The 12,737-nt window shown below is 42.0% G+C and overlaps 1 protein-coding gene across 2 annotated transcripts; it reads left to right on the forward strand.

The window, feature by feature from the left end:
• The first annotated feature begins 4,193 nt into the window (after positions 1-4,193).
• On the forward strand, positions 4,194-12,705 carry si:ch211-180a12.2. 2 transcript variants are annotated; one of them, XM_040001260.1, is made up of 13 exons: positions 4,194-4,472; positions 5,995-6,315; positions 6,429-6,722; positions 6,919-7,224; positions 7,367-7,477; positions 8,077-8,238; positions 8,512-8,826; positions 8,908-8,958; positions 9,048-9,302; positions 9,381-9,722; positions 9,821-10,093; positions 10,732-11,007; positions 11,166-12,705. In XM_040001260.1, exons 1-13 carry the CDS (start codon positions 4,421-4,423, stop codon positions 11,195-11,197), a joined length of 2,790 nt encoding a protein of 929 aa, XP_039857194.1. In that variant the 5' UTR covers positions 4,194-4,420; the 3' UTR covers positions 11,198-12,705. The 2 variants fall into 2 exon arrangements, with proteins under 2 accessions (XP_039857194.1, XP_039857195.1); XM_040001261.1 differs by having other exon boundaries at positions 8,596-8,826.
• Positions 12,706-12,737: the final 32 nt, after the last annotated feature.

Below are 12,737 nucleotides of genomic sequence, written 5' to 3' on the forward strand. Positions count from 1 at the left end.
CTTTCTTTCACTCCCTATTCTAACCAGTTTGTCAACATTCCAGCATAACTTAAGTGTCACGATTCTGGGTTTTGTACCCTGCGTTTTATATTTGGGACTCTGTTTTCTGTTTGATAGTTTCCATTTGACTTTGTTATAGTTTGCTTGGGTTTTTATTCTGATTTTGCATTCATCATATTCTTTGTTATTCTTTTTCCAGCCCTCCTACGATCCCGATGCCAAGTCTGTGTTTCTTCCATGTTTTGTCTTTGTGTTTACTTTGGCCTGTCAGGTTCACGTGTGTTAGCCTCAGTTTCAGTGTTACCTGTTATAGTTTGATAGTCTCTTCTCCTGTGTGGGTTGTTTTTCAGTTTTGCTTCTTTCTTGCTCATTAATTGATTCTCTGTTCACCTGTGCCTTCTTTTCCCCAGCTGTGTCTCTTAATCATGTCTATTTAAGTCCTCAGTTTCCCTCTGTTCTTTGTCACACCATTGTCATTCCCACCTTGTATGTGTGCCCTGTCTGCTCAGTAATCAGTAAGTTCTAATCACATGACAGAACGACGTGACCATAACATGATAATATAATGCTGAAATGGCTTCCCAGCCCACATGCTTTCACTTGGTTTCAGTCGCTTTTGCCATGATTAATAATTGATACTGTTTGAAATGTTAAGGACATTTTAGAAGGCATCCTCTATTTTTAAGCTGGCTATTTGATCTGAGTGCTTCAGGTCAGGTTGAGTTTTGTGTTCCACAGTTGTGTCGGTTTGAATCTGTTCTCCATGTTTTTGAGCCAGCTTTCCCGGAAACTGTTTGTGCTGTCCCGCCTTCATCTATAGAAACTTTTTGTAATGTTTGACCAGTCATCAACAAGACTGTTCATGCCTCCCAACCTGTGGCTGTGAAGACTGTTCGTCTTCCTGTGATCATCCCCGAGCATACCTGTCCACCTGTTCCTGTTCCCAGGGCGACTAAGGTCCAGCCATTTCCTGCACCCATACCAGTTCCTCGGGTGGGAGCAGCTGATGTCCAGCCGTCACTTGGTTCGTCTGCCCTAACCTGGGCAGGTTTATATTATTGCTCAGGAAGTCAGATGTTACCTATGTTAATAAAAACAAAATGTATACGGTTTTATATGCAAGGCAAGATGGTGTACAAACAATCCAGTTGGACTTCCACTAGGCTACTTGGTGTTGGCCAGAGGGGCCAATGGCGCGATATGGCAGCCTCGCTTCTGTCAGTCTGCCCCAGGGCAGCTGTGGCTACAACTGTGGTTTGCCTCCACCAGTGTGTGAATGTGAGAGTTAATGAATAGTGGCATTGTAAAGCACTTTGGGTGCCTTGAAAAGCGCTATATAAATCCAATCCATTATTATTATTATCATTATCATTACTTAATAATATAATGGTGCATGGTGTTGATGTGGCTATGGAATAAGACTGGGCTGACTATTAAAACCACATCACTTTAAAAAATGAATGTATAAAACCTGCCATGAAAGTGAAGCAGAGTGATTCCCATGTTGTGGGTGGTTACTCACCATCCTATGTACTCATATTTTATCTTCATGCTGCACAGGGTACGTGCCACAAGATGGGCACAACAGACTTCAGTCTTGCTAGTAGCGGTGAACTTGATTAGGTGATGTGCAAAAAGAACTAGAGTCACATACAGTATTTTCTTGCTGAGGACTTCTCTGCACCCACACAACCACAAATATAAAATGTAATTACCTTATGAGCTTTATCCACAAAACAAATGTACAACTTTCAATCAAGAAATTGTTACATCTAAGTTCTTGTGGGTTACTTATACACAGCAGTCATGTGTGCATAAGCCTGAGTGAGAGCAGGAAAACAACGACTATAATTTGCAGAGCAAATAAATGGAAGACATGAACAAGGGGTCGGTGTCTGTAGTTAAGACTTCCTGTACACACCACTGAGGTTAACTGGTTATAGTTTTCATATGTCCACAAGTCCACAGTGGCCTGTTTTGGTCTAGGTAATGTAAATTTTGTCAACCTATCCACAAACCTATCTGAAACCCTACGCCTTAGCTTACGCCATAATCTATCATACTGTTTGCTAGAAATGTAACCACACCTCCAGTGTTAAATTAACACTGGAGAGTGTCTATATGAGTCCACACCTCTGGGTGTTAAATACAACACTGTTGAGTGTTAAATTAACACTTTTGACAGTGTTATATGTTTAAAAGTAACCTAGTCAGTTTTGAAGATTAACAATGGCTAACACTGAGCAGTGCTGATTTTCTAACACTGGAAAATAACTCAAAATGTTAGAAATATTCCAGTGTTAGCCATTGTTAATCTTCAAAACTGACTAGGTTACTTTTAAACATATAACACTGTCAAAAGTGTTAATTTAACACTCAACAGTGTTGTATTTAACACCCAGAGGTGTGGACTCATATAGACACTCTCCAGTGTTAAATTAACACTGGAGATTTTGCTGTGACAGCATGTAATGACTATTATTGCCACGTTCAGTACCGTCATTTCCTCCTATGCATTCCTCCTTCAAATTGACAGGAAGAGAATAGATCTAATGGAAAAAAATACTTGCTGTGTGCATTCGGAAGCAGTGCTCTAATTTTGTCCTGGGTTAAAAAATGCAGCACACCTGTTTCTTTATACTGCTGCACTTGCACCCTGTGACCTCCCACAATGGAAGTTGCAACACCAGTTTCAGGCCTAAAACACTCAGTAGTCTTTCCTAAACGCCACCACCAATGCATTTCTAAACACCTTTCTGAATAACTGAATAACTTTATTAATCTAGGATATTATTAAGCTACAACAAACTGACAGGCAAATATTGCCTTTTTAAGTCCAGATCATGCCAGTTATTACCACCATTTTAAGAATAATCCTGCACAGAAGCTCAGAGATGTACAAATACACAGAGTGAGATGTTGTATATGTTTAGGAGCTTGAGTTTGTGGAAAGAAATTTGCAAAACAACACTTGACACTTAACAAAGTCTTGACTCCTGGTTTTAACTTCTTATCCTACTTATTAGCACGTTTTCTCCACTATTGACTAAATGGCGACACCTATCGTTTAGGACAATACTGCAGCGGCTTCTTACACCTTGGATGACAGCATCTGTGTGACGACAGCGAGGCTCTGAGCGAAGCGACCACTGCAGAGGGTATATTTGAAGCTTCGGGCTGTTTTCTTGAAACAGAAGAAATGGTTGCTGAGATACCCAGAAACAAACAAATCATTGAATATGTCTTGATAATGATTCTTAATTATAGAAGTTCTGACAAGCTGGAAATGTGTGTTGTTTTAATAATCACACACAAACCATAAAGGCCTTTATAAAGCTGACATTTTTTTTATTTCTACCTTGTATTCAAATCATAAACTTATTTTCCTCATACTTCAGCTTCAAAGGTTTTTGCTGACGTCATGGTCACATATTGAATAAGAGCATCAATGAGACAAAAGCAAAATGTTCACAATAGTTAAATAACTTCATTCCTTCGATCAGCTGGCCCAGATTCACATGCCCCTCCTCTTCACTCAATCTTCCAGCCTGATGAAAGCAGCGAGCGTGTCAAGAAGAGAAAACACAAAGTTCAGTCACAAAGAGTTGGATGTGAGCACAGGTTCAAGACAAACAAGGATTTGGGACACATTAATCACACTTTCAGTTCTTGCTTTTGTTTCCTCCTCATGCAAAGTACAGCAGAAAAATACTGACTGACTACTTCAGCTCAGTGACGCACATCCCCTCTGGATCAGAAATTAACCCTTGACTGATGTGCGTGTTAAGACCAATTAAAGTGCAAAGTCAAACAATTTAAACTCCTAATCAAGTTAATGACTGTTAAGAGGGGGGATTGACTAGATAACACCTTTTGTTCTCTTCAGACATCAAGCGCTTGTTCTGGTTAAATATTATCAGAGGAGCTGACTGAAGAGACAGGGGGGCTTGTACAGAGGGGCATAAAAGAACCTCCTTTTCTCCGCAAAATGCATCGCCACCCGAACCCTCCCACAGACAGAAAAGAGTTGTAGTCTCGCCTGAGTGTTTGCCCACATAAACTCAGTGGGATTACTCGCTCTGTTTGTTCGTGGCAACACTGCACCAATGTAAAGTAGCCCCAAAACCTTGGCCTGAGGCCCGTCTGAATTTTAAGTGACCAGTTTCCCCATTTGTGCGTCCCTGCACATCTCCCTCCTTTTTTCCTCTCTCCCGTTTCCACCCTGTTGCTCTCCAGGCCTTGCTTGCTTCTGGAGGAACGTACACATATCAAGGGCCTCCTTTCACTCCCGAGGTCCAGGAACGATATTTCTTATTTCACCGACTTGCAGGACAATCCCGCCCACTGTCACCTCGTAGCTCTATATAAGACAGGGAAAAGGACCTGATGATAAGAAGTCGGTCTCAAGACAAGCCCAGCCATGCAGTGTAAAGTCCTCGCCTATGTTGTCCTCCTGACTCTGATAAAGCATGGTGAGTATTATGGATGTTTACAGAGGCGGCACTGATCTTACTCTGGCTGATGACAAGGTATGAGGTGGGCTACCTCAGGTGGGCTATAAGTGAATCTTTTAGTATGGATGGTGCATATTAAAGACCTAAAGTGTTAGACATTGTGAGCATCCACCTGACCTTTATGTTGTGTTGATTCCTGGATTAAGTTGCAGTGTATGTAACAGTGCAATATGACAGTATGTGAAGTGAGACATGAGTGATTTTTAATATTCATGTAGCTTTTGTTGTTTTCTTTATAGGCCAGTGTGGCCAGTGCTGCCTAATGCGGCTGTTGGGTTTATAATGTCTGGTGAAGTTCAGCCGCTTATTAAGTGGAAGTGGCACAGTATTAACAGCCCATCAGACACAATGCATCACAGCTTAACTTCTAGAAAATATGTAATATAAACCTGGTAATGCAGTATAAGTCTCTCTCCACCATGTCGAACTTAAAGTGACATCAGTGAGTATAAACGAAAAATAACCTCTTCCTCTTTGGTGCATCAGCACGATGTTTGCTATTAACTGATTCGAGGTGCTTTTCAAAAATAGCCTGTCAAAAGTGTCAACAGTACAGTTTGACCTCCATTCTTAGGTTTCTTGTTAATCTGCTTTGATCGACCCGTCATTTAGCGAGAAGCGTAAATAAGCGCTTCATGCTGATGGAAATTTTTCCACCGCTTTTTGTTACACCTGCCAAGAAGTGTTTATTGTACTAGTTACTAATTAAGCTGATTGGATGGCCGGGCCTGTCTTAAAGGCCTTGTATTTGCACTGAATCAATAAAGTGTAGTCAGATTACTGATTTACTCTCAGGGATGAAAAGAAAGAATGTATTCACTGCTCATTCAATTTAAGTCAACAAACTGGACAAGTGTTATTTGTCCAGCCTTAGACAGCTATTTGCTTTTACGGTTTTACTTTGTTCTCGGTGCTTTCTAATGACATTTATTACATAATTAAGTCAAACACATTAGAAAGACAATTTTGTATCTTCCACTAAACAATATATGTACAAGGTGCATGTTTGTGTCCTGGGTTATTTTTGTTTTTAAAAGAACTCAAATGGTTCTGTTTTGCATCAGCAAAAACAGGAAAATGCCATAAGGTCATGTAACTGGTTTGTCAGTCAGTTTCGCGGCAACGTTTCCAGTTGTAAGAGGAAGATTGTGATATTTCTTCTTTCTAAAGAAGAAGTTGTTTCACAAATGTTACAAGACAAGAGTTAAACAAAAAAACAACCCAATAACTCAAGAAGTCATGGCACTTCTTACCAAGTGCACTGGAAACATTTATTGAATATGTAACAACTTCTGACATAGTATTGTCTGTAACATAGTTTTTTTTTTTTTGGTGGTGGTGGTGGTGTGGGGGTTCCTGAAATGCAGACCCAACCACACAAAAAAGGGCACATTGCATCTCACAAGCCCTCAGGTGTTGAAGTAAGGAGCCTTAATGATTCCCGTTTTGTTTTTTTCCGTCCATCTCTCTCTACTTTCAGTGTCTTCGAGTGAAATTCAGGCCAGTCCAAATACAAACGCAACCCTCCCCTGCAACGTGACGCTCTCTGCTGAGGGGGACAACATAAACCAGTCTCTGATCGCAGTCAGCTGGATAAAAAATGGCTCTGAAATCGCCTCGTTTGGAAAAGCAGCAACGCAAATAAAGGAAGGCTTCAGCTGGGACAACGCTGACTTCGTCAATGGGGACTTCTCGCTGGTCGTCCTCAAAGCCAGTCTTGACCTGCAGGGGATGTATGAATGCACCATCAGCTACAACTTTACTATTCTGCACTACAGCAACGTTACATTTAGTATCGTCGGTACGTCTTGTTTCTGTTCTTGTGGTTTTGATTCCTTTTTCTCACCTATGATCACATCTGAATCTAAAAATTAAGCTCAATTCCATTTCTTCTTCTCCCCCCACCCCCTTCAGCATCTCCCACTCTCTCAGTTCCTCATCAGTGGGTGGTGCTGGAAACTAAGACCCAGCTTAAATGCCATGCAGACGGTTTCTACCCTCCTCCTGTCTCTTTTTCCTGGACCAGAGCGGGAGAAGTGATTCAACCTCCCTACCAGGTTGAAGGTGAACTGACCCCAGCTGGGTACTACAGGGCTGTGGGCAACCTGACCTTCTATCCTTCCCATGAGGACCAGAATGTGACCTTTGGCTGCAAAGTCTCACACAGTGGAAACTATCAAGAGCTGGATTTTCAGCTCAGTATCACCCGTGAGTCACTGAGAGTCACTGTTTCCATATTAGTGGCCTTAATGCCTCATGGCCTGTCAGTATTTCTCACAGTACTTCTAATATTACATCCTCTATCACTCCATAACGTCACTTCTGTTCTTTAAATCCTTTAATCTGATGAAGCCTGTGACAAACCACAAGCTTTTTAAAAAATACTTTCTTTACCCTTCTTCAGGTCCTTCCACTCTTGGGCTTTCTGTCCTGCCGACAACCTCCAAAAACTCTCCTCTTACTCTTTACTGTGACGTGGAGAGTTTCTACCCAGAGGAAGTGTCTGTGTCCTGGTATCAAAATGGCACAACCCTCCCTGACCTGCCTGTCACTGAGCAGAAACCAGATGGGAGTTACAGAACCAGACGCTACTATACTTTAAGCCCCGAGCAGAGGGCACAGCGTGGCAAGGTGGAGTGTGCCATGAACCAGCCTGGTTTAGTGAATCCCGTCAGTAGCTCAGCATACCTGGACAAGCTGGATCCTCAGAGTATGACCCAGTTTTGAATGTGCAATTCACAAGATCATAATGAAGTAACACAATGCTTTGACTAAAAATTGCTTGGATTATTTTCTTACTGCCGGTCCTTCTTTGAATCATCTGATAAATATCTCTCTCTGCTTCCTCTTAGATGAGGCCCCAGTGCTGAATAACTCGGCCAAAGCAGCCGTGGCTATGATGTGCATCTCTATAGTGCTGGTCTTCCTGCTTTGCTTTGGCTTTTCTTGGAGGAGAAGAGATGGTGAGTCAGAGCTCACCACGCAGCAACTGCAGCAGGAGATTTGTGATACTCGAGGGATTGAAGAAATAAGGCAAAGTCTATTTTTGTCCTTTGTGACTAAGGAGGAACTAAGTTTGTACAAAACCTTTAGAGAGGAGGAAGTTGTAGTTTTTTTAGTCTCGGAAAATACACATACTCGAGAAAAGCCTTGAAAAAGTTCTGAATAATAAGAGCGTGACTTCACGTTTGTCATTTTCTCCCACTGTAGTTTCCAAGTAAGCTTCATCCTTACAGAAAAGCTAAAAGCATTACAACACAACAGCGCCCCCTTTTGAATTCTGATCTTTATCAAAAAAAGGTCCAGCGACACCAAAGAGTTGAATCTCTTCATCTGAATGCTGTGTTTTCACCACTCATCCAAATTTCTGGGATTTCCTTACACGGATGATTGTGCTTGCATGAAGACATTTTAATCCACTGATGTTCACTATGGCATTATTCACCTTACTCCAAGTGTGGAGCTGTGGATAAGGAATTTAAAGGCATATTTGTATGTGAATATATCACCTTATCTCTCTCTCAGTGTCTCTTATTTTATAATTGCTTGTGACCCTGCTCAGAGAAACAGAAATCTCTCAGCGTGTCAGGGATCATCCTCCCTCCCCGAGTGATAGTAGGTCAAAAGGGGAGGGTGTCGCTGAGCATTGAAGGCAGGAGGGTGGACCAGGTGCAGACCGCATGGTTTCTCAATGACACCCCTATTTTTGACAACTCCCTCGCAGGTAGGATGCATCACATTCTCCTTTTTTTCTGTGCTCCAGCTGTTACACTTATTGTTTGAATGAAGGAATTAATTTACACATATTTAAAGCACAGCAGAATCAATCTTTAAAGCAATTTTTGGTGATGGAAGCTGGTTGTTTAGGGAACTGGGGAAATGAAATGCAAGTGTTGGTGCTACACATGTTGGATTTTTCTCGCAAACACCCTTTAACGTCCTCTGTTTCCCCCTCTTTAACACGTTGATCTAACAATTGACCACCTGACACTCACAGGGACTTCCAAAGCTAACTTTAACTGCCTCTGTAACCCCCTAATCACCATCCATCTACCCTATGGTCTAACTCTCACCTCCCCAGTGTCAGAGAAAGGTCCTCTGCTGCCCTCCAGAGGTGAAATGGGTTACTACAAGCTGCACACTCAGGGCCCGCTGCACTCGTCCAAAAACGGCACTCAACAGCTGATCTCCTCGCTCACCTTCATCCCCAAGATTTCAATCCACAAGGGTGCTGTGTTTAAGTGCCAGGTGTCCTACATAGGCAAGGACAAGATCGTGGAGGAGAGGGTGTCAGAGAAGTTCACTGTTCTGTGTAAGAACATGTTTTTTTTCTATTATTCAGTTTATTTTTGTAAGTCCTGCAGCTGAATCACTTGTATGTTTTGTTGCCCAGCTCCTCCTGAGGTGTCAGAAATACAGCTGGCAGAAACACAAAGAGACTCGGGTAATTCAAGAAGACTATCCTTTTGTATTGCATATTTAAAGTTAACCTGTTTGCAGGAGGCTACCATTGATGACATTTCCATCTTCCAGATGTCATCAGCCTGACAGTCCGAGCATCCCATTTCCATCCAGACGTCATCACTTTCCGCTGGTTCTGCCAGGGCGGTGAGCTCAGCCCCGTGGCGTCCCAGGCATCGTCCTCCCCTCGGCCCAATTCGGAGGGATTCTTTTCAGCCTACAGCCAGTGTAAACTTCCCTGCGCTGAACTGGAGAAAGGAGCAACTAAAGTGTGGGTCAGCGTCCACCACATTGCCCTGAAGCAGCCCATCACCCGGGAGACCAGAGGTAAGGATGAGGGATGAGGAGGGAATGGGGGAAATGTTGAAAAATCAAAGATTATTTTTTTATTTTGATCCCAAACAGGATTCATCAGGAGGCCGTGCGTATCTGAAATTGTCAGCTCCACCATTTCCCAAGATCAAACTCTAGGATGTGAAATCACAGATTTCTACCCTCCGAACATTTCAGTGACTTGGCTTAGATTCAGGGAGGGAGAGCAAGATGATGGAGAGGAGGAGGTGATAGAGGGAGGAGAGCTATGGGGCCCCATACAGACTGAACCCAGACGCTACAGGGCGACAGCCACTCTGAAGAGAAGGGCAACAAATCAGGAGAAAATCGACAAAAGAGGAGGGATTATTTGTAGAGTGAGGCACTGTTCCCTACAGGATCCTGTTGAGAAACACTGGAGAAATGCTGACATTGGTAGGACTGACTGACGCACTTTTACCTGCTTTTTAAACTGCACGATTAAAGTCTCAAGGATGTTCCAACGATAACTATCTGTATCCCTTGTTCCTCAGTCGCTCCATCCATTCCTCCATCAATCTCAGTCTGCTGGAGCAGCGAAGGCATTGGTGTGTTCTCCCTCTTGTTGAAGGGAGGTCACCCAAAGGCCAAGTTACAGTGGTCAGCAGGAGGACCCACGCTCTTGCCACTGGTGTCCAATGAGACGGAGGAGATCGGAGATGACGGACAAAGAGAAATGAAAAGCGTGTGTGCCCTGGAGATGTCCACAAGCCTACCGAGTCAGACAAACGAACCGCTGAAGAGACAAACAAATGGATATGCAATAAGTACTGAGATAGATAAATATCTACATGTAAAAGGAGATAGATAGATAGATAGATAGATAGATAGATAGATAGATAGATAGATAGATAGATAGATAGATAGATAGATAGATAGATAGATAGATAGATAGATAGATAGATAGATAGATAGGACAAATTCAGTTGTAACCTTTCTTAGAGTCAAAGATGGTATAAAATACAGATGGAACCCACTGGTTTCTGATGGTTTTGAGTTTAAAACTACACCCACACTGGCTAATGATCTGGGACTGACAGCTCATTAGACAATGAGCTTTTCATATCATAGATAATCCTCCATATTGTGACCAAAATATACGAAACAGACTCAATTTTATTTTTTTTGCCATGCAACTGTCGCCATCTGCTGGCCGTCGGATAGAATGCAGTTTACATACACCTGGAAAGCTGAAAGTCTGAATGCTTTCTACTGTCTATGGTCTGGTAGACTAAACGTGGAACGCTATCCCCTAGGATTATTTTTAAAGGAAAATAAACACTGAAGTAAATCTTTCTTTGGTGTGCATTAAAATGTCCACTTTCATTTTACAAGCGAGGGTGATCGTAAGAGAGCAAAAATATACAGCTCTGTATGTGTTTTTTGAACTTTCATCACTTTTCAGAAACAAAAGCGGCAGTCACAGACCCCGACATCGAAGGAATACAGTACATCGACGAAAACGTGGATGAGGAGAATAACACCATAGACAGGGATGAGGACTCGACGTCAGACGTGGTCGATGACGGCGAGAAGGACGGAGAGGACGACCCGAGCGCGCTGCACATCAATAAGGTCAACTTGAGCAGGGTTCTCAAAGAAAACGAGAGGGCACGTCTGAGAGTCTGCGTGGAGATCACGCACCCTGCTCTCAAGCTTCCTGTTTACCGGACATGGACAGGTGAACACTTAAGCCCTCCTCCTGTTGAAGTAACCTCAGTAAGGCCAGAGAATCACTTATCGAGTACTTGCTGTTATCTATCCGTACAGGAAGAGGCTAATTCGATCACATGGAGTAGGGGAGAGTTTTTCTCATGTTTTGCTCTTTTTCTCTTCCAGAGCCCAATGAGGAGAATTCATCCACTGCATGAAAGTCCTGCATCAGTCTATTTCTATTATAATGTATCTAATATTTATCCCCTCAGGAAATATGAACTATTACTGACACAGTTTATGATGTGATCATGCATTTATTTATATTCTTAGTCTATTCTTACTCTGACATCCTTTTATTTTTTTCCTTCCTGCTTATTTTTACAAATATTAATATTTTTTTTTACAAATAATGTTACAGCAGTAATTCATTGGCTTTAATCTGCGTTTTGAAATAAAAGCTAAATATTCTAGTCTTTCAAGGCTCTCGTGATAATGAGTTATTAGAAAAGGTTACTGCAGCAAGCCTCATGCAAAGGAGATATCTGTTGTTGGTCAACCGACGTATCGGAAATTACTTCTCGTTTTAAAAGGCACTTCTGCTTTGACGCTGGGGTTTTCTTTTCTGTTTTTTTACTCTCCACTCTTGACCACAGGAGCACCGCCTCCGCAGTGCTGCGAGGAGGTGTTGTGCGGCTGAGCCCAATAAATATATAACTTCTTAGTTCTTTAGCTTGCAGCTTCTGCCTTTCAGTTCATAGAGCAGCTACTTCTGCTGCAAATATGTTAACAACCTCCCCGTAGATACTGCAGCGCACCGTTTCAGTTCTTTGATTGTAAAAATAACGGTTATCTTACTTCCACCTCTTCCATGTTGTAGAAATTGCATATTATTTCCTACATATAAAAACATAAACAGCTGCTTAACTACCATTAGAAATCGTTCTATATAAAAATAACAGAGCCCTAAAATTTGCCCCAGAGTTACAAACCAAATGAAAAGTGAGAATAATTGTGACTTTGTGAGCATTTGATTCGATGGTGACAGTACGAAGGGCTAAAAACATTTTCACTAAGAGATATCTGCTTAATAATGGAACTTAGAGGTGAGTCACGTCCAATTGGTCAATGACGTCACTGGAAATAAGGTATTTTTTAAGAAGCTAAAATCAGATGAAACCAAATTTGGAACATGCTCTTTTTTAATGCCAATGTGACTCATTCGTGCTCAGTTGACCTGACTCTACAGTGTGTCATGAGCGGGGGGAGGGGGCTGGTGGTTTGGAACAGGCCACCTTCACGCCTTCACAGATGTTTTTTTGTTTGTTTTTTAAGACTTGCAGCGATCAGCTGACTCATGTCGCATCAGCTGGAGCTATTTCTGAGACTTTGCACAGCTCTCTATGTACCCATAAAAGGCATTGTATTATTATCCTTCATATGCAGCAGCACTCAGCAACAACTGGCTGGTGAAGTCACCCATTTATGATCCACAAAAAGAAGATTCATAAAGTCAAGAAGCTATCTTCAGAAATATTTTATTGCTCGTGCATATGCCTTATGATTTATTTTTGTAACTTGTGAAAATAATGACTCTGTCTTGGTTTATGGGTCTCTTTGAATGGTTTCTAATTCAGTCAAAAAGTCTCCTCTGTGTTCCATTTCATTAATGTATTCATGCAAACAATAAACATGTGCTTATTTATGTGGCGGTCTCAGTCATTTAATCATGAATGTGTGTTCTCAGGTGGATCCTGG

The sequence above is a fragment of the Simochromis diagramma genome, unplaced genomic scaffold (genome assembly GCF_900408965.1).
Source record: "Simochromis diagramma unplaced genomic scaffold, fSimDia1.1 OVJJ01000421.1, whole genome shotgun sequence".
Taxonomy (NCBI): Eukaryota; Metazoa; Chordata; class Actinopteri; order Cichliformes; family Cichlidae; genus Simochromis; species Simochromis diagramma.